Below are 27,552 nucleotides of genomic sequence, written 5' to 3'. Positions count from 1 at the left end.
GGTGAGGAGTTTTCACCTCAGGCTACCCCACAAACAAGAGACTTGCTATTTTTAAACATTTTACTGGCTAAAGGCCTTTTATGAGACAGTGTCTCATCTAATTCTATTCCATTTTAATTGGTTGTTTGATGTCAGTGGTGTGATGTGATGTTTTGCCCAAGTCAGAGTATTTCTGGGTGGTACTTTTACTGAAGTTCAATACATCTCAGCTTGGAAAATAACTTGTAAAAGACTAAATGTAATATTGAAAGCCATAAAGCACGATTCACTATGTGACACAGATTTAATTCAGAGGATAATAGTATATGTCAGTAATCCAATATTTCTGTAACATCTGTTTACAACTTGTCAGGTCATGCTTGACCTTATCTGTAGATCTGTCTGCTCATAGAAATGTTATTGGCTGTTTACCTGCGTCATGTGATAAAATGTAATCAGAGGAAATCTGTAAATGACATACGCTTCTGATCTTCAAATCCAAAAAGACAGTCCTTATGCTCACACAGCTGTGTGATGACCAATGTAATGTATACATTGATATATAGGGGAAATTAGAACTGATCGATTTCCAGGGCTCCCTGTTTTCTCTCTTTATATAAATGTTTCCAAGAGCCCAGGGGACAAATCAGCGTTTTATCAAGCTCACAAAGGGTTGCTGTGACAATGCAATTTAACCTTTTGAGCACTTGCTACATGTTTTTTCCCCAAGCTATCAGTCTTGATTTATGACAGTATCTCTCCAGTATACTCGTTGTTGTGGGCACCGGATGTGTCCCTTGAATGAGTTATGGGAAAGAGAGCGGTGATGATATTTAGTGGAAGGAGAAGAGGCCGGTAATGAGCCCACGTCAGGCTCTTAATCTCATCGGGATGCAAATGCATTCCTTCAGTTTGCACACTAACTTATTCATTCAAACGCACATCTTGACAGCTAAGTTCTTCCTCCTCAGATCCTCTCACCTTAAAAAAAAAAAAAACTATGGGAAGTGTCAAAAGTATGGCCACTGCATAGACATTATCGTCGAGTCATCAGTAAAGTTCTCCTTATACTAAAAAAAGATAAGTCATGATGGGAATCTCCACTGTTTTCTTTTTTCGCTGTTGGTGGGACGTGTGGTGGAGTCAGAGTTTCCCGGGCAGTGGTGTGTAATTGCTTCATATTTTATGTTGTGAACATGGCAGCGGGTGGCTGAGAGCTTGTCTCTGCTGAGTCGAGTGCTTGCGTGCCCTCCCACCCTGGAGCAGCTGCTTGCGTACTCTCTAGATTGGGTGCCGGTATGCACTTCTTGTGTTCCTTCCACTGGTGCATAAAACGAGCCACCAAATGAGTGGGACTGAGAAGCTCTCTGCAAACTTACATGCGCCTCTACACAGCCAGCGAGAAAGCAATCCGTGTCACCTTCAACGTCACCGCAGGAAGAGGGACGCTGGCCCAGGTAGGCTATGGAGAAGAGCGCAACAGCTCCTCTGCCTCTCACACCCCCTTCCTCTTTGCGTCTCTCTCTACCCCCCCCCCCTCTCTCTCTTTCTCTCTCTCTCACACACACATTTTCTCCTTTTTTCTTTCTTTCTCTGTAACCTTTTTTTTCTGTTTCCCTCAGCATCCTCTACTTTCTATGTGGCTGCTTCCAGACACACAAACTATTTCGTTCCTAGCTTTTTTTTTAGCTTTATTTTCCTACCATATACAGTATCTCCTTCACAAGCAAAGCAAAGAATGTATCACTGTACATGTGTGTCCTAAGGTTAAATATTGATTTTTTGCAGGATCACTCAGATATCGAAGGCAGGCATGCACACAGTGATTCAATCACGGTGGGGTTTTGTTGGAGCGGCTTATTTGATTGGCAAGATGAATGGTGAGTGGTGCCTAAAAGGCTGTCAGAGCTAATCCGGAATGGCTGCACTGATAAGGTCACCCCCTCTCTTGTTCCCCAGCCCGGGGTCGGCTCCAGCATATGATAGCTGGTGCCAGAGATGGATCATCATGTGCTGAATGAAGCCCTTCTGATCTTCATTCCCTTCCCATGACAGATCCCACAGAACACATTATGGATATGAATACATAAAGAGTGAAGATATGGATATAGATACAGATTCCATTAATAATTCAGTTTCTTTACAACAACAACACGTTACATTTATATAGCGCTTTTCTCAACACTCAAAGCGCTTTACTGACCTTTACTGTATTTTTGTTTGCAACGATACAGTAATCTGGAATATCAATACAGCTATTTTTCAGCTGTTCAGTCGTGGAAAAGATGAGCATGGTCTGGAAAATACTCTAATATCATGCAGAAAAATGAGACTGACATGACTCAGGTGATTAAGGTGACACAATAGGATGATTAACTGCATTTAAAGATGTAATTACCCTTGCATTGAGGATAACTAATCCATCAGGTTTTCAGAGTTGTAGCCTACAGGGTGCCAGATTCTCTCCAGTATTAATAGATTAAATTGTCATTTGCTTAAAAAATGCATAGACCAAGTTCACTTGGTGCATCAGCTGTGTGTGTGCATCAAATGATCTCTCTTTCTCTCTCTCTTACTCTCTCTCTGTGTGTGTGTGTGTGTGTGTGTGTGTGTGTGTGTGTGTGTGTGTGTGTGTGTGTGTGCATGTTTGTGTGTGTGTATGTGTTCGTATAAGGAATTAGGGATTCCTCAAATGGTAATCCAGCTGTATCCCTAGTAATTCCAACCATCCTAACTGTGGAATTGGAACTAACATGCCCATGGTGTGATCTTTCTCTGGTTTAGTGTCAGATATCACAAATATTGTCCCCACAGTAGGAGGCCTTAGTAGCTGTGTCGGGAGGCAGCTATAAAGAGCTTTACTTTTTCACCAATTTCCCTCCTGTTTAGATGCGGCATTGAAGGAAAATTGAATTACTTAAAATAGCCTGTGCTGACCTACCTTACATGAATGCTCTTTGATACACATTGTACACATTGAAGGGCAGACAGGTCCTCCTCTGTGACAGCCAGAGCCTTTGGTTCTCACCAGACAGAGAAATGCCTAAAATTTAGTTTGCTCTGTTTGTTTTCCTCTATTGACAGCCTTTGCTCCAGTCTACATAAACAAGTAAACAAGTCTACTAGTTTTGCCACCTCACTGCCATAACCCTTAAAGGTGTGGGTTTTTGAACATTCTAACATAAGATTCCGTTCCGCAACAATTCAAGGTTCTAAAATTCTATGTTGAATTCAATGAACCCAGATGTTCTTTAGAACGTTCATTTTCCAACAGTCCCATCACACCGATGTGACGGTGCACCTTTAAGGGATAACCCACTCTCTTCTCTTCTACAGGCTCTCCATCCTCTCCTGTCAAAAATCATGTTTTTTATCTGTGTGGCACATTTTTGTCTGTGTAGCACACGTTCTTCAGATGCAAACTGTCGAGCAAAAACACTTAAAGGTACAGTCCGCAATACAGTATTGCAGAAGGGTGTTGATATTTGAGCTCGACAACCAATAAAAATGATACCATCCCTTCCATGCTTCTGAAGCTATGTTCATTGGCTTAAATTGTTTGTGGCCCGGTGTTTGTTTCTCATTTACAGTGCCAGGACTTTGTTATTGTTTTTGACTTGAACAGGGGATGCCTATACTGATAATGCAGCATTTCTGTGCACAACAGAAACAACAACCTCCAAAACCAACACCTGCCAACCAGTCTACTGGTACAATGTGACTTAACCCATCAGAGAGAGAGAGAACACTGGCTCTGCATTCCACACAGCAACATTATGGTGTCATCATTCATTAAATACGGATGGTAATATACAATGTATATCAAGATCATATATTGTCATTCAAAGGGTGGGTTGTACATTGTCTGTCTTCCCACAAAGTTTGCTTGCATAGTGTGCACTGAGGTGCATAAAGTAACATGTAAGTGGTGTGCACATTTAAAACAATCAATGCTAATTAAAAATTGAGCTCATATTCCTTGGGTTTGCCGTCATTAGTCTCACTGTGCCTTTTAGGTCAATCTCATCAGCTGAAGAAAGAAAGTGTCATAACAATGTCTCTCACTAGAGGTCAGCAGTGGCTTTATTATTATGCCAGATATTTATTCATGAGGGTCTGAAACTGCTCGACTCACCTATTGTCCTGTGAAATAAGATATTATAGAAATAGAAAAGAATAATAAATGTAGTTTTAATTTACACAAGTTTGAGGTAAGCTGCAATGTTATGTCAGTCAAAATATCGTTACATTTACTTAATAAACTATGAATTTATTAAAGGAGTGTAAAAATGCAATTTTAGAGAGGAATTTATGTCTGTCAGTAAGCTATATACATGTGTAAATTGCTCTGTGATATTCCTATAGCCTACATGTCCAATATGGTGGATCTTCCGAACTGAAAATATTCAAACTAATATTGTGACTAAATATACCCAGTAGAGGGCAGTGTGTTATACAACAAGCTTACTGCCTCTTTTCTCAGATAATAGCTTTTTAAAGATGCTGTTTACTGCCAGCTCTTACAATCCTGGCAAAAGAATAGGCTTGTCTCTGAGGCTGAGAAATCACTCTGGCAGTTCAAAGTAAGACATCGCTTCGCTTCCCCCGCGTGTGCCTACTTAATACACTTTATCGGCGCTCTCCCCATCCCGCCCAAAAAGGAACCAGCCCCGCTGTGATCTCCTTGAAAGGATCTGGATTTACGCACAGCACAGCCTGTGACAGAGCCCAGCTACGCGCGTACTGACCTCATTACAACATGGCTCATGGCTAAATGAGAAACTGCGCGGGGCTGTATTGCAGTTTTTTCTTCGCCGGCATTAATTAAGACAGACTTCCTCTCCACGTTGATCCGCATCTAATGTGATGAATACGAAGTGAGAAAGTTCAGACGCGGAGTCAAACTCACTTCCTGAATTCTATTGCGACTAGTTCAAATTCATTTTGACCTGCAGTGGTGGCACACATGGAAAAGCAAGTTCTGGCCGATCAGTGATGGTGCCGTGTGCCCTAAAAAGTCATAGGCCACAAATTCAGAAAAGTATGAAGTGGTGGTCATCCCTTCCTAGTGCTGAATCCTGCTGAATCCTGAAGCTAGAAATCCATCACAGATTTCCATATGTGACCAGTGAGCTGGCTTGGTGGGTCCCAATGTCCATTTACCGGTGAGACATATCATAGATGCATTGTGAGATGGTGGTAAGTAGTTACATTTCCCTACCATTACAGCTACACAAAGTCATTCTTTGAAGTTGAAATATTTGGTCTAATATTACCAATCTCAAAACAACGCTCCAGTACTCCAAACATCAAAACATGTTAGTCATGCACTGAAATACCCAAATAGAGAGATGATGATCATTAAAGGACTGAAGAGTAGTATCTATAGGTAGGCCTACTATTTGATTTCTTCCCTGAATTGTCTGTTTTTTAATTGTCTCTTTCCCAACATAAAGCCTTTCTCTGGCTCAGCTCTTAGTTTCTATCATTATAGGACTACCTCTCCATCAGCGCAAGACAGAGCTGACCAATCTACAGTTCCAAGTGTTAATCACATGCTAATTGACTGGCAAGCACAAAAACACACAGGCCTCGTGCCCTGCTATCTGCTATTGATTTCCCTCCACTAAGAACAACCACATTCGGGATCCAAACCATACGTGCACATCCACACACTCAACACCACAGCATGTATGGTAATTTTCAATCCTCATTTCAACAGCTAAGGGGAAAATGCTGAGCACTCACTTTTCTTTCCACGCGTCGCTTGATTGAGGCACGTCCGGGGTCAGGGGTCAACTCGCTTGATGCGCCGACACTGAGCGCTTCCTTTAACGCTGAAGCTGCGCCGTGTTGGTGACAGATCCAGTTGGGGAGCAGAAGCTGAGGGAGCCCCCCCCCCCCCCCCCAGCTTCCCTCCCCTCCTCATTAAAAACTCACCTGCTGAGATCTGTCCTTTGCTTTCCAGACACGGCCGCCCAAATGGTGATTAATAGAGACACCCCTGGACGCATGCATGTGATACTCGTGTTGTATCAATTTAGGGTGCTGACAGTGATGCATTATATTGGGATGTAAATAAGGACGGGCTAAAGGGATGTGTGGTTGTAGGGTTTTAATAGCCGTCATGCTAACTAGTTTGTGCAAACTCTGCGACTTCAGCTAGTCTACCCATCCAAGCAGCCTGCTGTGTTCTGAACAAGCAGAGGAGAAAAGTGAGGATAATAAAAAAGTGTAAAGTATGAAAAAGTGACTGCAATAATCCAGTTGGACAATATTGAGCTCTCCTTGGCTCGCACCCACAAATAACCCACAGCATAAATAAATCATGGTCTTCTTGCAACCCAGCAGATCTCAATACTCTTGAGAGGAACACATTTACCTAACAATGGTTCTTCCATGTGCATCAGCCTACTTTAACCTGAGGCTAATGGCAAACTGCCTCTCTGTAGACTCCAATGAGACTTATCAAGTAGCTAAAAACTCATCTGTACCCATTTGGCTAGTTGTGTGTGTCTACTGTGCTTGTTATTGCTGTTGTGGTACCTACCATTTAATCTAGTAACATACCCCACAACATTCAGCATAAAATCATATGAATTGCGTCGTGTGATGGAGCTGAATTTTATCCATCAACAAAAATCAAAACCATGCTTGACTTGAAACTCAAACACAAGTTTGTTTTTCAAATGGTTGAGTGTGCTGTGTGAACCCTGAAACTTGAAGATAAACTTTTTTTCAAACGGTTGAACTTGAATGTGAACTCTGAGGCAAATTGGTCTGAGAAAACACATTTCAGTGAGAGCCACTTAGCTGGAAGCCCCAGACACACACACATCCCAGACACACACACACACACACACAAACACACACACACACACACACACACACACACAGTGTTGTTCGCACCCAACATGTTCATCCTTAACTCCTGTCTGCAGTGTGCGCCAACAGAGAGGAGGGGAAGATTTAGTCAGATTAAAAGCAGAACTGGGCGGACGGATGAAAAGAAAGCTCTTTAATCATCTCGCTCCGTTACATGGTCCTGAGTAAATATTAACATAATTAATCATTGTCCAAACGTCAGTCACGTTAAAAAGAGTTCCCCCTGAGATTAGGCAAACACTTTCCCCATGCTGCGCTCAAGCATCCCCCCCTCCTGGCCTGTTCCTGCAGGATGTAATTAGTCAAGGTCATATTTGGCAGTTTTTTAGGAGCCTTACCGCAGTGAACATGAGGGTTCTATGTGGTGGGTCTGATCAAAAACACCTCGTCTCTACTAATGTGTCATAAACATTTACACACTCACACACTACTGGTAATCATTTTTAATCATTAAACAAACTGACTTGGGAAACACGTTTTAGAGATTTTTTGTTCCAATTAGCAGTGTGGTTGGCTCAGGCAGCTAAATAAACAGAAGTTGATTCACACCATATGTCTTATTATGAGCTATTTGTTTTGACTGCTTCGACTAAAAATCTGTTTCTACAACATGCCAAGCAAATGTATTAATTTTACATCTTCCCTTGAGCTAATTTACACATTCTAATAAAAGTGTCCCACATTTCTACATCCTTGTTGTAGGAAACATGCAAGGCCCTCTGAATGCATAATGCAGCACTTTGATGAAAGGCAACTTTTAATGACTTGGGCTGTTTTGTCTCCTCTTAATAACGGACATGTCTCCGGAGACGGATCCACGGAGCCGATGGGAGTTCAGTCCACTCTCAGCAGGAGTCTGCTCACAGCAGTTAACAGTCTTAGTTGCTCTGTAGGCTTCTGTAATGTATGGAACACCATTATTCTAAAACGTTATTTTAGCTCAATCAGCAGGACAACACAGTTTAGTACTATATATTCTTTGCTGAGAAGAAGTTATTGAAAGTTATGGTACTTGGATGTGTTAATATGTGTAGTATGATAAATAAAAAAGAAAATGAATATCACTTTATAGACATTTGAGTTTTATGAGGACCTGAAGGTTTATGGGAACGATGAGGAGTAAAATCTCCAAGTAAATATCAAGGGACACAAGAGAAACTAAGTCTGGACTCTGACATACAATGTAACTTCGGTGATCCAGATTTTATTTGAGATATTCATATTTTTTCCTCCATATGGGCTGCATTGGGATTTGTCATGGGTCTTAGCACCACTCGTTTTGATCACAGGATTTATTGTAATGCTCCAGTAGAAGTTGGTTAAAATTGGATCCTGCTGAAATTTGAGCAACATCTATGAAATTTGTGTAAGATACTAGTCTGGTGTAGTGTTTGTGCCATGGGGTGATTTGTTTAACCATCTAATGGTGGGATAGACAATAAAAAGTTCATCAATACTCTCCATGTGTGTATTCACGGCCTCCTCCATGTGTTTATTGCCATTCATATTCTTCACCCTCATGAGTCCCCCCTGATGGGTCAATAAATCTCTGAAACAAATATGCCTGATTCATATTTATCAACAGTATTTTTATATAACAACAAAAAGGTTGTTTTAAAATAAGATATTAAAATCTCAAATTGTATAAGCAGAAAATATTTAATGAAATCCTTAATTTTTGCAAAGAGATTTAAAATATCCCTGTGAAGTTGGATAACTATTCATGCACAAAAAATCCTCACACATAGATTTTTTTCCCCTCAAAGGATTAGACTGAGCAAAGATGACGTTACTACAGGAATACCCATTTTTTCATATGAGGGCATCTAGAGGTAAGAGGAATTTTGATATGCTGGTTGGTCCTTGAATATACTTGTTTCTCATTGGCTGCTGTATGTGGGATGATTGATGTTTTTGAAGTGTTAATGAAAATAAACATAAATTGTGATTTCACCGCGTCCGAGTACACACACTAGCTTTGTGTGAAGTGAGAAAGCTGAGGCAGAGTCACTGCTTTTAAGCCTGAATTCTAGGGGTACTTTGTCTAGCTCTGGAAGGTTCTTTACTCTAACTTTTCCATTGTAGTCCATGTTATTAGGTATACCCAGGTAATAGTTAGGTAATGACATAAACCAAACATGCTCACTAGAGTGGGCTGACTTAGATATGTTGTGCTGTGTTGTGCTAGGATCTGATCCTGTAAACAGTCTGTGTAACCCAATAATATAACTCCTAATTATAAAGTCACTTTGAAGAAAAACAAATAAAAGAGATAACCTGCAGTTCTTTCCCACACTTTCTCACAGCAGCCCATTTTTATTTTCCTTCTGAAGGAAACAGGCTGGATAAATCAGAGTGAGCTCTTGGCTAAAGAAAGACCTTGGTATATTTGGTACAGTGATGAAGGGTGCATTGGAAAACAGAGCAAAGGAAATAATGAATGTATTGTTAATGAGGAGAAAATAGATTAAATGGAATAAAGCAACATATGTGAGATACTCTTTAAGAACTCCTGATGCAGAGCTCTGGGTGATAGTATACTTTAAAATATGGAACGTACTATTAACTGCTCCAAGGTTGGTGAGGATGAATAATTCGGATGTGAAACACAAAGTACAGAGAAAAAGGTTGTGAAGGTTGTGATCACTGTAATTGGCAAATATTTATGAGCTGTCGCCAGTGGTATTCAACTGAACGCATACAGTATATTAGCTTTTAGGTGAGTATACTCTAGTAGTATATTAAGAATTCTACATAGGGCACAGCATGGCAAACTGTATTGGTGCACAAAAAGCAAAATTATTTAAATTGCATTATGTTATGTAAGGGATAATGTATAGAACACCGGTCATTATTGGGAAAATAAGTCCCGACAGTGCGAACCTTGTTCCGCCCTGAAGGGACTTATTTTCCCAATAATGACCGGCGTTCTATACATTATCCCACTTATTACACGGCTACTTGCCAAAACGAAACAATAAACTCCCCACGATGTGACTCTTTAGCCTACATAGCCTAGGCTATAGCCTATTTGTTACCGTTTCATCGTGGCTTTTGGTGAGAAACAAATAGTTCGACAACAGCACACGCTGAACTTGAATCCAACATTCTTTAGAACACTGCTGATCAACCGTCTGCTTTCACTTTTGAATGAAGTTCCAGTCCTTGCGTAGTGATATGAAAGACGTGAAATAGAAGCACAAAGCCCATTTTCCTTGACAGCGGTCTGTTATACTTAGCAACGGTCTGTTATTGAGAATTAGCAGACCACCGAACGTTGGGAAGGCCCATTCAAATGAAGCATTCTGCAGCATTATGGAGAGCCGTGTAATAAATTATATTATATTCTACAATTATTTTGAATATTTTTTATTTTCATAATATATCATGTCTGTTTGCATGTGAGTTGACTGGATTTACCTTCATTGTGCAAACTGCCAAATTGTCTCTTTAAACAGTCATAATGTTAAGTCAACATGCACTTGCAAATGGGATTGCCACCCTCTGTGTACAAATCTAAAACAAGAAACTATTCCTCTGATACCTACCAACTTGATTCAGGCAATGCTGTAATATTCAATTGACTTATATTCTGACATATAATACAGTATTATGCTGTATATCTGCCTGCATACCAGTGCTTTTGAAACACATCCCATTAACACTCTGATGTGTATCGCTCCACAGACAGGACCATGGACAGCGCACAGCCCAATGGAGGCTACAAAATTAGGCTCTGTGCCATCTCTATAATTTCCTCGCCATGTATTCTTTATCAATGCTATTTATTTACTAAATAAACACGAAATTTGGTACATGGTCTTGATGAACTTGGACACCTTTTGTCACAAATGCAATACAGCCTTGAAATAATCCTGTGTGTATGATGCCCTAGGGTTATATCCAACGATCCTTGATTAGTAACTCCGCTTCAACCCTCTCTGATATGTCTGTGCTAGTTTATATTAGAAAAGCAAAACTGCATTGACAGTCTATGTACACATCATCATATGATACAGTATACATATTTGACCTGTTAGTCAAGCTTGTTTACAGTGTTAATATTCCTCGTTATCCTGCAAAGCAGAGCAAAAACTGTGTAGTGAGCTAAATCTATAAATGTTTTTGTAATTAAGTGCCTCACTAATTCTTGCTGTCCTGCCATTGAAATGAGCCTTTGTCCCATATAGCAATTTCCAGGCCTGGTTTGACAGATACTTAACAGACCAGACAGAAAAAAAGATTTGTAAATGGAATGACATCAAAGAGAAGCACCAGTCTCTGTTGATTTGCAGCCAAGACACACAAGAGCATAGGGAGGAACAGGAAGAACAGCCCAATAGAATAGAACAGTCCCCCTATCACATAAGCCAAACTCTCCCCACAGACCAGTCTATCTATAGACCCTTTCATGGAATTTTCATTATCAGCATCATAGTTGGCCCCACAAGACTTCCTTTTTAACATTCCATATGTTATCTTAATGCAGAGGAAGTAGATTGGGGCCCAAATAGAATGTTCAAGCATTGTTTTTGTTTACCTTGTTGAAAGGGTCCATATCAGGATCTCAAAGTGAAAATGTAGGTCTGTGTTCCTTAACATTTGGATCCTGGAATTACAGTAGGTCAGCCAGAACCATAACATTCTTACATTCTGTGAAACTGTGGAATGTATTGATGGATGTTGTGCACATATGGCATATACACAAGACTGGAACAAACCTCAAGAGAAGTAGTGGTCAGGATATGATTCATCATTGCTGAAAAGCAAAAAAACAAAAATCATAAGAAACAATACAAAAGCAAAATTCTAGATATCAGTTCTCATTTGTATTAGTGAACACACACACACACACACACACACATACACACACACACACACACACACACACACACACACACACACACACACACACACACACACACACACACACACACACACACAGAATCAGCACTGGTCCATTTGATTCTTACGGGGGCATAATTGCTTCTTTAAATTCATAAACTGAGCACATTGTACACTGAAAACATTTTTTCTCCCAGTGAACATGCAAAGTGATCTTAGGCTGTGTTCCATATCCAGGTGAAACAATGGAACACAGGCTCCTGGGCATGTGTGAGTTCCAACAGCTGTGGAACTTCAAACAACATTGTTTACTTGGTTCACTGCCTAATCCAATATATTCAAAAAATATGGAGTTAAGCTGTTTTATTTTTTTATATTTATTTCTCTCCCCCAAACAGGATTATTCCAGTCTGTTACAAATCTTGAGGGGCTTCTGCAGAAGGAGAAAAATTATTCTGACACATATATGACCTAAATGATGCAGGCAAAAAGAAAGAGACAGGACAAAAATAAACTTGTTTGGTTTCTGCCTCTTTTGTCCCAGCCCGATATGCCCCCCCCCCCATCCTTCAGATTGATTTGAGATTTGACGGGGGATCTGTCTCATTGTGTGAAATGGTGTAGTCACTGAAGCACAGTTTTGTCTGTGTGACTTGAATAGAGTGTTTATCTTCCCTCTAAGGTAGGACCTGAGCTGGATATGTTTGCTCTGTGGTTTGTGGCACTTAAAAATAGCGCCTGGGCCCCAAACACATTCGTTTCCCACATTGTCACCAGTTTTAGGTAGTGAATTATACACATTTTGAATGTACAAGGAATGTTGGTATATCATTTTTTATTTGGTTTTCATTGTTGTTAACAAATCAGCAAGCTGTAAAACTTTGCTATGTTGCAATTGTACAACTGATGACCATCACCAAAAAAACACACTAGATTAATCCCTGTTTCAAAGGGAAAAAATACATAATTTACCTCACATTATTTTAAACAGAGTCTGAAACTTTGGAGGATGTATGTAAATAATTGACTGAAGATGTGAACAAATCCTAACAGAAAGCATTTAAATCTTGCATCCCCATGCAATACTTCATGATGATCAAATGATCACGACAGTCAATGCAAACATTCTAGGGCTGTGCTTCTAGTTTCAATGACTGACACAATCTAACCAATCTGGTTTCACAAAGAAGATTACATGGACCATGTAAATGATGAACTAGTTAATGCAAATACATTCTCATAACTAACTAGGCATTGCCAATGACCTCCATTTCCTCCTATAAGTGTAGAGGCACAGATGTCTCCAAACATATGCTACTTGACTCACCCCATAGTTTTCAAAACCAACAAAAGGTGTGTGTGTGTATGTATGAGTGTGTGTGTGTGTGTGTGTGTGTGTACAGAGGATATACTAAACTCTTATCATTGGAAATAGTTCTCATAACACATGTAAAGATGTGAAGAGTTTGTGGTGCTCTGGGCACACACTGACACTGTTAAGTGATGTGTTTTTGTATAGTGTCCAGAGTGACAGTGATGACTTGAGTGCAGGCACATGAGGCATCAGGAGGGGACTCTCACAGTAACACACATTAGCACACTGTAAACATGTACAGTAGGCCTATGCAATGAACATACATTCATACCGTACAGACCCTACATACATTGGGGTTTGTGTCCTCTATCTGTGTCGTGCTAATCAGCTGGTATCTGTCCATATATTATAACTACACCTTCAGAATCAATTTAGGCCAATAAAAGTCTCCAAATTACAGGGATGATCTACAATGCAATAACAAAATAAAGCATTAAAACAAATGGTCTGTACAATGAAATGGATAAAATGAATACTCAGGGGTAGTCGATTCTCAAAAGATTTAGCCAGTGTGCAACATGAGCAGACAGAGGCAGGAATGCCCTAAGCAGACATTTGACATTACTCATTTATTCATGTAGAAATGTAAAATAGCCAATTATAGTCCTTCCTCACCACAACCCTGCTCAAAAAAGGTACTTTTCAGTAAACAAAACAGTATGGCTGCTAAAAATGTTGTTAAATGCTGGTAGGTTCCACAGTGTTTATGCAATTTATACTAAAAAGTGTTAGTTGAAATTAAGGACACATATTTTCTCGCTCTCAAAAGAGCTAGAGCATCAAATGGTCACAGAGTGTGGGTGGCTCTGCTGTACGTGTGATGTGTACACGTGTCAAAAAGGTAACGTTCCTTCCCACCAGTCAATGCTATAGTCAATGTCTAACGTGACCAATTAAAGGTGCACCCTAGATATGTTTATTTCTCCATTTTCAACAAATCTGCACATTCTCTTGATTGTAGCTAGGTTCTGTTATGCCGGGGCTGCACACTGTGAAGTTAAAGGATGTCTGGAACGTCAGATTAAGAATAGACAGAATTTCGACATAATGTGTGGATCAACAACTTGAATCAATGACTGCAGTGAATCTACAATGCCTGAATGTAACTTCAGCAAAATGTGTTTACATATGGAAGAAACAATGGAAGAAACATTTTTAAACTTTACGTACATATTTGCAACAAAAATGAAATACCTCTGAAACAAACAAGATCAATAATAACAGCACTAACTGTAAAATTCATTTTACATGTATCCATATGTTGAAAACTTAATAAAATACATCTTGCAAACTGCACCCATGATTAAAGAGATATCTAAAATTTAGAAAATACACTTCCTCCAAGGTTACATACAACTATTCCATGGTTATAATATTCAAATTCCTTTTTATTTCATAAGGCAATATAAGCATAAAAATACTGGGATAGCTTGGCACAACTGTGTAGAACACAAATGCATCTATTTCATCATACCTTAAAAACTAGCTAGAAACAGTAAGCCTACTTCAAACCTAATAAAATGAAACACAGTGATGCAGTTAAGAGAAAAATACCAGACTTAGACAGCCTTTGTTAGGCATCCTTACATCACACTTGAACACTAGCTCAGATACTGACCTGATCATTACACAGAAGTTATGTTGATCATCAAGACAACAAATCAGTGATTCCTGTAGAGTTCTTTTGCAGCCAGCTGCTTTCAAATTATGAGACCATGACAAAATCAACTCCTAGAAAGAACTTCTTTGAGAGCAATGCCTTGTGGTAAATTCTCTGTCATTGTAAAAAAAAACAAGGTGTGGATGCATGATTAGGCATGCAAACTGTATTGTATAAATAAAGCATTTACAACTGTACTCAATATGTCCTTGACAAGGTGAGCAACCTACTGCACAGTGTTGCCATTTGTAGATTGTATTAGTGTGTTGACCCTACAGCATCAGTGGCATACCATACAGTGCATCAAAAAATGCTAGAAAGCTCATTCCGCTCACTTCAAGTCTATGAAGTTTTACAGGCTCCTTGGAAAATGTCCATGTTTGTGATGAGGACATCATCACAGCAATAAAGTACCTTCATGCATATTTACAGTGGAGGAAATGGTCGTTCAGTGACGCCACTCGTAACCCATTAACGGGAAACACTCGGGATCCTCTTGGGCCTCTTTGATGCAGCGGCGGGTTACTCTGGCCGTAATGGCATTGTCTGAGATCTATGTGGCAGTCAGGTGAGTCAACGTCCTGAACCACCAGTCTGGAGTCGGAACGATTAGACATGGTGGGAAATCGGGGGCTCTTTGCCTTTCCGGGAGCAAAGGGTCTCTGGGGGCGGGACTACAGTGTGGTGTAGATGTAGACAAAAATGATGACCACGAGGTTCAGGATGGTCCCGATGATGCCCAGCATGGCCAGAATGGACTCCTCCTTGCCCTCCTTGTCTTGGATGCCCTTTTCTTCATCACTGATGACAGTGTTTACCATTTTCCCAGAAAAAGTCTGCAGCTTTCCTCTCAGACCAATCTGCTGAAAACAACAAAGACACAAACAATAAATAAATAAAGAAATAAACAAACAAACAAAAAAACAGAAGAATGAATCGACAGAGAGACAGAGATTAGGACTGTGAAAAAATAACATATAGAGACATCCACAATGAAGGATAAGGCCGCGCAGCTGCACAAACCCTTTGATGTGCTTTGTACTCACAAATCCCCTTGAATGACAACAGCATAAAATACCACCAACAAAAGTCTACATATGTCTCTATTACAATCTGCACTCAATTCCCAACCACGGTGGATAACAGGCAGGAAAGTATACAGTAATGCTCACATACTGTACACTGTCAGAGATCGTTGAGTAAAACAGACTATGGCTCTGGGCTCAGGAGTGGCCAGTTTTCCCAGGGTGGCCTGGGGAGAGTGTGAAAGCAGTTAAATAATGCAGCCAATGGTCCACACTAGAGGCATGTGACATCTCACTAGGCCTGCGAGGGGCGTCAGGCATATGTGCATCACCATGTTTGCTGGAGCGTCAGCATGGGCAGCGAAACACCAACAGACGGCATGGGAATTCCAGGAAGGCCTCCCTTCACACTGCCATCATTAACATGGCACATGTGATCCAAACATTACACCTTCCTGTAACTTATACAGGAATCCTGACCAGCTTTCCACTTGCTGGATGTGCCATTCAGGCATTCATTAGCCATAGAATTCTCTCATTGTTTCCTGTGTGCAACTGCAAAGTAAACTATGTAAATGTAAATATAATCCACTGTCTAGAGTAATAATATTTGATTATTCAGCTCTGCAGGCATGGGTTTTTCCTACATAGATGTTCTTTGCATGTTGCATTAGATTTCCTACAGCTTTTACAGGGTAATGTTTTATTTAAGAGTGTGGAAAAGATTTTTCATCAAATATGTTTTTCTACAACTAAATAAAATATGATCATCTGATTTTTTGCCAAAGCTGTAAGATGTCAAACACTTGGAGATTGTTCTTAAATCCCATTGATTTATTATGAATGAATTAATTAATATTAAGTAAATAATTAAGTAACTCCCAAAAGATCTGGACTTCTTTTTTTCAGGTCCAAGTTTAACTGTTTCCCAGTATAAACAATAACTTCTCTAATAGCTCTCAATTTTAAAAGACAGAAAATTAATATTGCAGTACAGTGTCAACTGCCAACTAATCATGCAACTTTGATGTGCTCAGATAAGACAACTTAAACTCAAAATCTGATTATCTTAAGAACCAGGAGTCTACTTTGTTTTCCTCTCCCAAGACAGCAGTCACAACATTACTGTCCTACATTGAGCTCAGTTTTACCTCAACACATCAGAGTGAGTCTGATTCCATTTGCACTGGATGGTTAACCAAGCATACAAGTAGCCCCCGACCACACCGAAAGAGCCAGCTCTCCAGAAGTACCGGGCAGACGTGAGGACAGTTCTCTGGCGGTTCTCGGGATAAGAGGTTTGCCCGATACAATATGCCCCTGCAAATCACCATGGCAGCAGGAGTCTGTGGCCAACAAGTATTGGGAAGCCACACCAAGCAGGTTAGCATTCTGGACACAGCCAGAAGGATTGGCCCACTTATAAGAAGTGAGTGGTTTTGCTGTGTACACTTGTGGTAAGAGAAAAAGTGTGGGTTGTACAGTAATCATAAAGCCAGGGTTATATTTTATACAATAAATAATTGATAACCTCAGCACACTAATGGAAAATGTATTCAATATTTCGACACCACCAGGGATCGTAACACGATGGCAGGTTTAGAGCGAAGCACAAATATTATACGTGTATGCAACTCATAGCTGTGCCCTGCTGCGTGTAAGCCTATGTTTAACATTCAGTTAGCATCTGAGGACCCATCCATCTAAATGACTGGACAAAAAAAATCCTCCTCTTTGGATGAGGATGAATCCATTTGCAACCAATTGTTTGCCATAATTAACATCTGTGACATCCAGATTATTAAGGCTAATTTGCAAATCCTCCCCTGGTGTAATTGAAAAAGTATCTGTGACCTTCTAGGTCTGGTGGGGCTTTGTCAATGCCCTCCCAAAGGTTCTTCCGATCCCAGAGGCCCTTGAGACCAAGATTCTTAGCTCTAAGTGAGTTACAAAGAAACCTAGTAGAAGCCTTGAAAGAATAGTCAGGTTTTTCTACACTGCCATTGTAAGATGTGTGATAGCATTTATCAATTGGATATGAATCCCAGAGGTGGGCAATGTAATTGTGTTCTGCTTGAATAAAATGTCTAGCTCTGCCAGGAGAACCACATATAGAACCACATACCAGTGCAGTTCGGATGGAGACACAGTCATCACATGTATTACTGCTGAAAACAAAGTCATCACATATTTTTTCTGCGCTCCCATCAGATTCTTCTTTGGAAAGCACAAATGAGCACAATTGTGTGTGTGTGTGTGTGTGTGTGTGTGTGTGTCTGTGGGTGCACTGGACTGCTTGTCTGTGATCCGCACCACAACAATAGTCTCTCCCCACGCCACCCGGGATGGGATGGAGCTGAAGCCGAATGCCGCTCTTTATGCAGGGCCACTGGATGTGCTCTCATGCATAAAGACGGCTGCTCTGTGCTGATACACACCATGGTGGCAGGAGTGCTATACAGGACTAGCCAAAAAAATCAACCACACATAGGAAGACAGTGTCACCAGAGAGAGGGGGAGAGAGCAGCTGTTCATCTCAAACAAAAGATCTGGACTTTGCCCAAAGGCCCCTTTAGTGGCCGAGTACGTGGAACCATATAGTTTAAACAGCTAGAGGGGCTCTCCAGGTGGGGCAGGTTGACATTTTCATGCCATCTGAAGTCTACTCTTTCCCTGCATGGTACACCAATGGTGTGGCCTAACAACACACTTCTGTAGTAACTGTTAGTCTACATATGGCTAAAAACACAGCATACACAACATTTTGCCCACCAAATACAATGAGCAAAGGCTTAAAGGTGCAATATGATTATTTTCTCCATTCATTGATTGTTGAAAAACATGTTGATCAGTGTTATGTTTCCAAAAGCCCAAGATTGTCTTTGAATGTTTTGTTTTGTCCAAACACCAAATATATTTAACTTGCTGTCATAGAGTAGCAAGTAAAGCTGAAAATATTCAAGTTTAAGGAACTGCGATTAGAGAAATTAGAATTGTTTTCCTTAAAAATAGCTCAAACTGACAAGCTACCAAAATAGTTGTCAATTGATTTAAAAGTTAACAACCAGGGATGGTAAAATAAGAGGTGGGTAAACTAAATTGAATTCTGTGATCATGGAGGTGGACTGCGCCATGCGGTATTGGATTTTAAAAGGCATTCAGAACATGTTTGATGATGGTGGAGGTTATTGTCCAATGTTTATAACAATACCAGTGATATTAAATGTTTCCTAGAGTGTACATATTGTGAATGTGGATAATACAGTGTGATGTTTGAATGTTAAAGGCACACTATGCAGGTTTTTTAGCTTAATATGCAAGTTTTTTAGCTTCATTTACCTTCAGAGTCATTGGAATGGTTATATGACTTTTTTCGGGTTGAATGGTGGCCGTGTCGCTTCCCCCTAGCGCCTGTGAGCGGAAAAATCACCCTTGCAACTCTGGGCCGGCGGCCCGACGGCCTCAGTGTCAGGAAGTATACCGAGTGTAACGAATTGCTTTACTGCATTGAAATACACATACACGCCAGGCACCGGCTAGAAAAAGGTAGCGAAGGAGGAAGGAGTTTCTCAGACATTCGTCAAGACAGAGCCAGCGAAAAAGAAGCAAAAACCGAGAAAACAGTAAGGAAATTGCCAATACTGCATAGTTTACCTTTAAAAATTGCAATTGGTGGATAAACTCTGTTTCTGAAATTTCAGAGGTGGATAAACTGGGTTTAGCCTCCACTCCATCCCTGTTGACAACTAATTGATTCATTGTTGTAGCCCTATTAAACACATTTGAATGGAAGTTTTGGGAAGTCTCAAAATAACCCTTTCACCAAAAACGTAAATTAATTTGGTTCCGCCCTCTTCTGACTCTCTGGCTAACATGGAATATGAATTTGAGCAATTAAAAGTTATTGTGCAATTAGCTTATCCTGTATTTCACTATGTTACAGTAAGAGGCCAAAATTTTAGGATGAGCTACAGCTGAAAGTTGTCCAAAACCAAGTGAAATCCCTGAAAAAAAACTCAACAGAGATGCTAAATGAAAATCTACTGTTAATGCTAAGAGACTTTGTTCACTCAGGGGCCGTTTATACGAGAACGATTGCGAAGGAAGACAACAAAATATTTTATCATAAGTGCCTTTTGTTTACACGGCGACCCCGCCAACGGGGCTTGAAGACGCAAAAATCTGAAGACTCCTTCCAGAGTGTAGAGTTTTAAAGACGACCCGGGTTGCCTCTCCGTCTAAACGGCTAAACCAAAGATCCTTGATTACCTCTCTGGCTAAACTGTGAAATTAGAATGTCTGCGCGTGACGTACCGGGGTTCTATCACACCACCACCCAGCGGTCTGGAATGCATATCCAATCGAATATCACATACTCTTGCGTCTTCATATAAACAAAGATTTCCCCCTGAGAATGCTCGTCTAAACGCGAATAAAAAAATGAAGACGAGACGCCACTTCTGCGTCTTCTCTTTTCATCGTCACCGTATAAACGTAGCCTCAGTGAAGTGGACTTGTTCCACTGTGCTTGAGACTGATTGCACATACAGTAGGAAATTCAAAACACAAAGTGATATTAAAATGCATTACTCATTCAGATAGATAGTTAGAGGTTAGATCAAACTGCAACTGACCAGACACAGCGTATTTATATGTTAATGCCAGTAAATGTTTTCATTATACATTTAAGCTTATGGTAACACAGGGAAATAGAAATCACCATACAGAGTCCTATGAGTTGTTCACTAACATGTATGTGTACGTCAATGCACTTTAATTAAGCAATAAACTTCACATGTAAATGTTGTTAAGTGCCAATGTTCTAAGTACACTGTTCAGAATGTGGAGAAAGTGGAGAATGTGTTCAGAATGTATGACTGTTTGAAATGAACGTAGTTTGCAAATGAGGCTTAATTTTGTAGTAATTGTGCTGTTTGCCATGTTTTCTTGGGGAACTCTTAGAGCTTTCTATTAAAAAAGTGAAAGTACACCACCTGAACAATTTTAGTTTTCCTCAGCAAAACCAGACAACCTTTAAGAGCACAGAGCCTGCTGTCCTTTACTGTTTTATAATGAAATGTAACACTTGGTTAATTTGTTTAGGCAATAACATGCTTCATTCAGGACGACTGACTGCAGGATTCATTTATTTAAATAACTGTTTTTGCCTAAGTCCCCTGCTATGAGAATTGAGAATATATTTCAGAACAGACACTTAAAATCAAGTACATCATTTGAAATGGCCATCTTTGTTATTCATTTTCTAATGAATCAGGGGAAACAGATAACAGTGATGTAAGATTATAACATGTGCCATGATTACACAGTCCCTCTTGCAGCAACATCACCTGTAATACAAAACCCTTCTGCCTCCTCATCTGCATCTCATACAGTCTCACAGATGTTCCTTCTAAAATGTGTCGGTGTGGTGCGTGCAAGCGTGGAATGATACCAGGTACTGCCAGACTTCAGCTGTTATCTTTTAGTCATCTTTGGGAAAGTTCTTCAAATCAAGACCCGCAATGCTTCACTGAGCCTCAGTGGACCGACGGGTGAAGAGGCAGGACAATGGGACAGAATCAAATGTCATACCTGGAAAATGGAACGCTTGGCCTGCTCCTGCTGCACCTCATCGAAATGAACCTCGTCCCAACCCAGTCAAGTGTAAAACCCGCCTGCTACTTGAATAATTCGGGGCTTATCATTAATTGTTTCAAGATGCTGACCTGTTCTGACAGCAACTTTTGCTCCAGGCATTGTTTTAAACTGGAATTAAAAGCAAACACAACCCAATGTACGCATTATGTGCAAACATTTACACACACACACACACAAACACACACACACACACACACACACACACACACACACACACACACACACACACAAACATACACATACACACACAAATACAAACACGAACATACACATATACACACACACATACACACACACAGAGGATGTAGCGTTCTGCTACAACACACACAGACACACACACACACACACTCACACACGTTTAAACACATCAACAAGAATGTATGCTCACAGATGCGTAGAGGAAAATGTATGTACCACAAACATACATATAATGTGTAATTGTGCACATTACTCAGAATTTGTTTTTTTAAACATTTGACTGCATTTCACAGCTTGTTTATATATATATGATTTTTTAAGATGACATACATGTGTGCCTTTTAGAACTTCTCACAATTCTATTTCATAATATTTGTTTTGTCCATATTTGTAATAAAAGTTATTAACTTTAAATATTGTGGACAGAATAGTTATTTTGTCATCAAAGATGTCATTTTGAGTTAGCAATTCAAAAACAGCACAGTCATGGAATCAAAGCATGTGAACAAATAAATAGAAACATCAAAATGCACAATATCACACCAGGGAAGTCTAAGAATCACTAACATCTAAGGCTAAAGCTTAGCCAAAATACATGATAAAATAGTTCCATTAAGAGAATAATTCCATAGCCAAAAGAACTACCCATCTAAGAACTACCCACCCAACTAAATGTGAATATTGACCTGAGGGGATGAAGATGCCTCCAAGTTTCTCTTATTAAAACTAATAGTCACATGTCACATCAGAATTTGAGACTGTTCCAGCCAATTAACAAAGCCACCATAATAATAAACATACAGCATAGAATCTCCCTCCAGTCCAAATTATTAACTAAAAACTAAATTATTAACTCAGGCGTGTGTTGGTTCAGTTTGAGTTTGATCTCACACACACACACACACACACACACACACACACACACACACACACACACACACAGCACCTCCAACAGAGGGGTCCCAGCAAAAAGACAATCATCTTACCTTGGACAGCATCAGGAGGAACATAGCACTGGACATGCTGGACAGCAGTGCCTTTCCGGAGTGCACAGACATCCCTGGACACTAAGGGGAAAGTCGGCTCCGATCATTCTTCGGCTGGGAGGGATCCTGGATTTCAGAGAGGTCTGTGTCCACTCGCTCTTCTCCTCTGGTCAGGGTGTCCGTTTCGGGCGTACGCGCAGTTTGTCTCTCTCTCGGGCGGACGTATTTCCCCGTGCTGAGTTTCATCTCACTGGCGCCCGAGTTTTCAATCCGTCATCAAGTCCTCTTCTTCTGCGTTCAGGAGGAGAGGAGGGAAGAACTGCGCTCCATCACTTCTTTCTCTCCGAGATGAAGTGAGAGCCAGCGATAGACAGATGAAATGACAGGAGAGGAGAGAAAAGGAGTGGAGAGAGTATGAATCATGTGCTCAATACTCTCTTCCTTTTTTAATTTGCTACAGTCCCATTAAGTAGCTCAAACATCTTCCATTCACACAGTGAAAGTCAACTACCTACACTAGGACACTAAGTCCTGTACAATGAAACAATGTCCCCAATTTAGTTGACGCTGTCACCACTCTTGCCCAGTACTTTCAAAGAGTTCAGAGCTTTATATTTGGTGTCTCCCAACTTAAATGTCCACAAGAGAGTGAATTCGCCAAAAAAGACAGAGCAAAAGTTCTAGATAAAGAGAGAGAGAGAGAGCGATAAAGTAAGAGGATCGTTCTTCCACTGAAGTGCGACCGAGACCCTCTCAGCTGCTTCGGCGGCAGAGTGAGGAATGAGTTGGCTGCCTCGGCGGGGTGCTGAGGGGAAGGGTGGGAGAGTGGGGGGGGGGGGGGGGGGAGTGGGTGTTGCGCTCCACGCTGACGCCAACCCCACCACAGGCTCCGCCAACCGCTGATGCCGCTGCCACGCTCCAGAGGCAAGAGGCTTCCCCTGCTCCCTCCGCCTCGCATATTAATGCAGCGCTCCGTTGCCTAGCAACCGGCTCAGGAGAGCCACCCGAGAGATGCCTGACGACAAGCAGTGCTTGTGACAGGAGCCGTGATGATGGGGAGGAGGAGGAGGAGGAGGAGGAGGGACTTCTCAGACCGCGGCTCGATATAAATACACAAATTTCATATGTATGACTTTTTTTCTAAATTTTCTATATTTGTCCCTTCAGTGAGCCCTTAGTGCTCTGTGCCCTGTTAGTGGGATTTGCAGTGTACATGCTGGTATATGTGAGTGTGTGTGTGTGTGTGTGTGTGTGTGTGTGTGTGTGTGTGTGTGTGGCACCACAGGGGACGCGTGGACTGACAGGTCTCCGCGCACATCCCCCCGTGGCCAGCGAGGCACAGCCTGGCCCGTTTGGGCCGACCGAGTTTGTCCACCAGGAGACACAACAGCGGCCACGCATGCAGCACTGAACCCATCCGGGCCTGACGGTCCAGTCCGCTCCAACACCAGGGAACCCCCACCCCTCCCCACCCCAGTGTTAGTCGCTCCCTGACTTACTTTCTCACTCCCTCATGTTTGCCCAGGGGGAAAAAAAACTCGAAAAGACACGATGAGCTCAGTTTGCCAGAACAGACCGGAGGGGCTCCCGTCATGGCGTGGCAAAGCATGCAGCTCCAACATGAATCAGCCTGGACAGTGGCATCAGCACACACAGGACTGAACGGGACATCCAGATTGGCCTCTGCTAATCCATCTCCTCATTTATTCAATCGTGTTAAAAGTTCCCCTCAGTGAAACACATCTCTATCTGAGGGGTAGCACAGGGGAGAGTAAAGCACGGCTCATTAAAGCTTTTGCTTTTCGGACGTTGGGGATACGTTTCAGGGAGTTATGATCAAGGGAGACAAATGGTAGAGATATTTTATCTCCTCAAAGCAGACAGGAAACAGCTGTGTGAGCTCAATGGTGCCTGTATGTTTCTGTGTCGGCGTGCTGCTCTGATCGTTTATGACATGCTTCTAAAAACCCATTTTTGTCAGTGAAAAAGATTAAGCATGCTTCTCCATTCGTTACCAACAACTAAGTAAGGAAGTGGTTCACTGTCAGACCAGTGCTTCATGACTGATGTTGCTGCTGTCACTACTAATGACAATGATGATAATTGATGATAATAACTATGATGATGATGATGTTTATATTAATAATGATGATAACAGATGACACACTGCCCTTACATTCCCCTTCATCCTTGATGCATAATTGTTATATGTTTAGTATCCTCATCAAAACACACTGCAATCGATTTAAGAAATTGTGTTTAGTTGGGAAGGCTGTTTTTGTGAAGTAGAGTGAAATAATTTGGAATGGAGCTTGTTATGATGAAACTGGCATATGTGGCTTAAGATGCCACATACCGAGGGCTCACAATTTCATCTGCTCCCTTTTGTCATTTGCATAGCAGTGGAGGGGACATAAAATTGGAGCGGTGTTCGTAAAAGGGCCACCTGTTCCTGCATGCTTTGCAGATGTTCCATTACTCTGCACGGAGGAGAAACCTTTAAAAACACGGAGTGACGAGACATATAGCATGTTTTACAAGTCCCAATGACAAATCACCCCTGTGAGTGGGTGACTGGGTTGCCCTGCTTTGAAACTGCAAGCTTGCAACACACAGCAAAGGAAAGTCAACCTGAATCACCATGTTGCTTAAATGCTGAATTCACTGTCCAGTGAAACCTAATCATGTTTCAGGTCATTTGGTCATATACTGAAACATCCTCTTATGATTTTTTTTCTTCAAAACGTTAATGACACACAAGTGTAAGTCAAACTACAGCTCTGGAAAAAAAATAAGAGACCACTGCACATTTTTCTGATGTCATCCTACGGTTGCTGAGTGACATTCAAATGTGTTGACGGTCATGGGCGGACTGGCCATCTGGCATACCGGGCATTTTCCCGGTGGGCCGACGCACCTTTTGGGCCGATAGAAGAGGCTATATATATATAATTTAATTATTTTGGCCAACGATCGGCCCAAACGAAGGACAATCAGCGGCCCATTGGTTACATTTCAATATTGACACTGGACTGATCCAATAACAGTTCACGTCAGGCCCCACCCCTCCCATTTTGGCTCAGAGCCAGGATTCTGTGAGCGCATCAAAAGTTAATTGAAGTTGCCAACACGAAATTGCGGCGGGTGCCGGTGTTACATGGCAACTGGCACCCATGTTAACTGGCTGCGTTGGTGACGTTTCACGAGTGATGACGTTTCTTTGACAGATGTGGCCGCTTGCAGATTTGTCACTTTCTGATGGAAACTGAAGACGAACAAATACAAATATGCATGACATATTTAAATGTCAAAACTGTCTGTAGTACGCTACATGCACTGGACCATAAATATGCCACCAAAAAAATAAATACCTAAAAAGCCTAATAACTCCAGGTGGGTATGGAACCTGCTTCCTAAATGAAACCTCTTAAATGATAACCATTCATCTACGTACTTGCGCCACGAACCAGCTGATAAATCATAGTGAAATTTACTTGACTTACTCTATACAATAAGAAGAAGTCAGCTGATGATTGTAGCAAGTTAACATGGCTGATGGTGTTGTCTTGCTACAGCAGTTGCCCAAGCCAGTAGGTCTTCAAAGTAGCATGGTTAAGTTTTCAAACATTTCACTGACTGCTGGTCAGTCTCTCTGTGGCCACCTAGTATCTGTAGCCTAAATTGAGGAAGCGTTGCTGGTCTAAAAATAAATAAATAATTATAATAAAAACGTGCGATGGGGAGGATCGAACCCATGTCGACTGCGTGAAAAAGTAATGCATTAAGTTGTTGCGCCACAGGAGAAGCACCCAATTTGTGAATTAGGAAATAAAGTATAAAAAAAACATCAAACCCATGTTTACATGTCAGCAACATTAACGTTAATAGCCTATAAGCCTAAGAGTTTTGACTCTCCCTGTGCGCAAATTTTGTGTATAAATATGGACACGTTATAGACTTCTCCTGCCCATTGCAGTGTGCGTTTCAATGCCTGTGTTTCATGAACTGAATTCTTAAAAGAATAGGCTGGACAAAAGGATACACAATTAGGCAACACATTTTTATTTATTTGCTGACGTTCATGTGGCTCTACAGACACTTCAGGTAGGGGCGGCCATAGCCTAACCTCAGTGAAACGTTTGTAAAACGTAACCATGGTACTTTGAAGGCCTACTAAATGGCTTGGGCAACGGTAGCATGATAACATGGTAGCCAGATAACATGAACAGCTATGTTAACTTGTTACAATTATAATAACGTTAGTTGACTTCTTTTAATCATACAACTAAAGTCAATTTCTATGAGTGTTGTCAGCTGGTTTGTGGCGCAAGTGGATAGGCGTCTGATTACCAAGCAACCAGGTCAATTAATTATTCGTGGTTCGATACCCATGTTGAGTTAATTTATGATATTTAGGTGTTTGTTTTTGGGTTGCATATTCATGGTCCAGTGCATGTAGTACTACATACAATTTTGACTTTTAAACATGGCATGCATATTTGTGTGCGTCTCTAGTATATCAGAAAGTGACATTCGTTGAGTTTGAACGAGGATATACAGAGCAAGGGACATTGAGCAGGTGGTGAAGAGTGCGAGCCTAGTTGAGGCTACAAGAACTCAGTGGTGGAGCAGGTAGGCTGTGACATGCCATGCTGACTATGATGATTATCAGTGGCGCAAAAAGTGGGTATGCGCTATATGCGGCGCATAGGGGCGCAGCTCCATGGGGGCGCCAAAGCGATGGTAATATATATATTTTGTATTTTCTATACGTAGCTACTGCTGTCCGTTTCTAAATTATTTCAACTTTTTTTCAATGTTCTATAACATTTTAGAGGACTAGAAGGCTAGAGTAGGCGCCCTATCTCATAAAATTCAATTATAGAAGTTTGACATAGAAGAGGGAGGGGCGCCGTGAGCGCTGGGCGAGCAGATAGGCCT

At 41.1% G+C, this 27,552-nt stretch overlaps 1 protein-coding gene across 2 annotated transcripts; it reads right to left on the bottom strand.

Moving 5' to 3' along the window:
* Positions 1-15,418: 15,418 nt before the first annotated feature.
* tunar (TCL1 upstream neural differentiation-associated RNA) lies at positions 15,419-22,917 on the bottom strand. Of its 2 annotated transcripts, none has more exons than XM_076300009.1 (2): positions 22,612-22,917; positions 15,419-15,607 (listed from the first exon to the last, which is right to left on the bottom strand). In XM_076300009.1, exons 1-2 carry the CDS (start codon positions 22,681-22,683, stop codon positions 15,419-15,421), a joined length of 261 nt encoding a protein of 86 aa, XP_076156124.1. In that variant the 5' UTR covers positions 22,684-22,917. The 2 variants fall into 2 exon arrangements, with proteins under 2 accessions (XP_076156124.1, XP_076156125.1); XM_076300010.1 differs by having other exon boundaries at positions 15,419-15,604.
* Between the last annotated feature and the right edge of the window lie 4,635 nt (positions 22,918-27,552).

This window comes from Alosa pseudoharengus, unplaced genomic scaffold (assembly GCF_046254945.1).
Source record: "Alosa pseudoharengus isolate Yale_2024_CS ecotype anadromous, Long Island Sound unplaced genomic scaffold, YU_APseudo_1.1 YU_APseudo_1.1_scf_22, whole genome shotgun sequence".
Lineage (NCBI taxonomy): Eukaryota > Metazoa > Chordata > Actinopteri > Clupeiformes > Clupeidae > Alosa > Alosa pseudoharengus.
The sequence above is the reverse complement of the archived record's forward strand: the minus strand, read 5'-3'. Positions and strand labels throughout refer to the sequence as shown.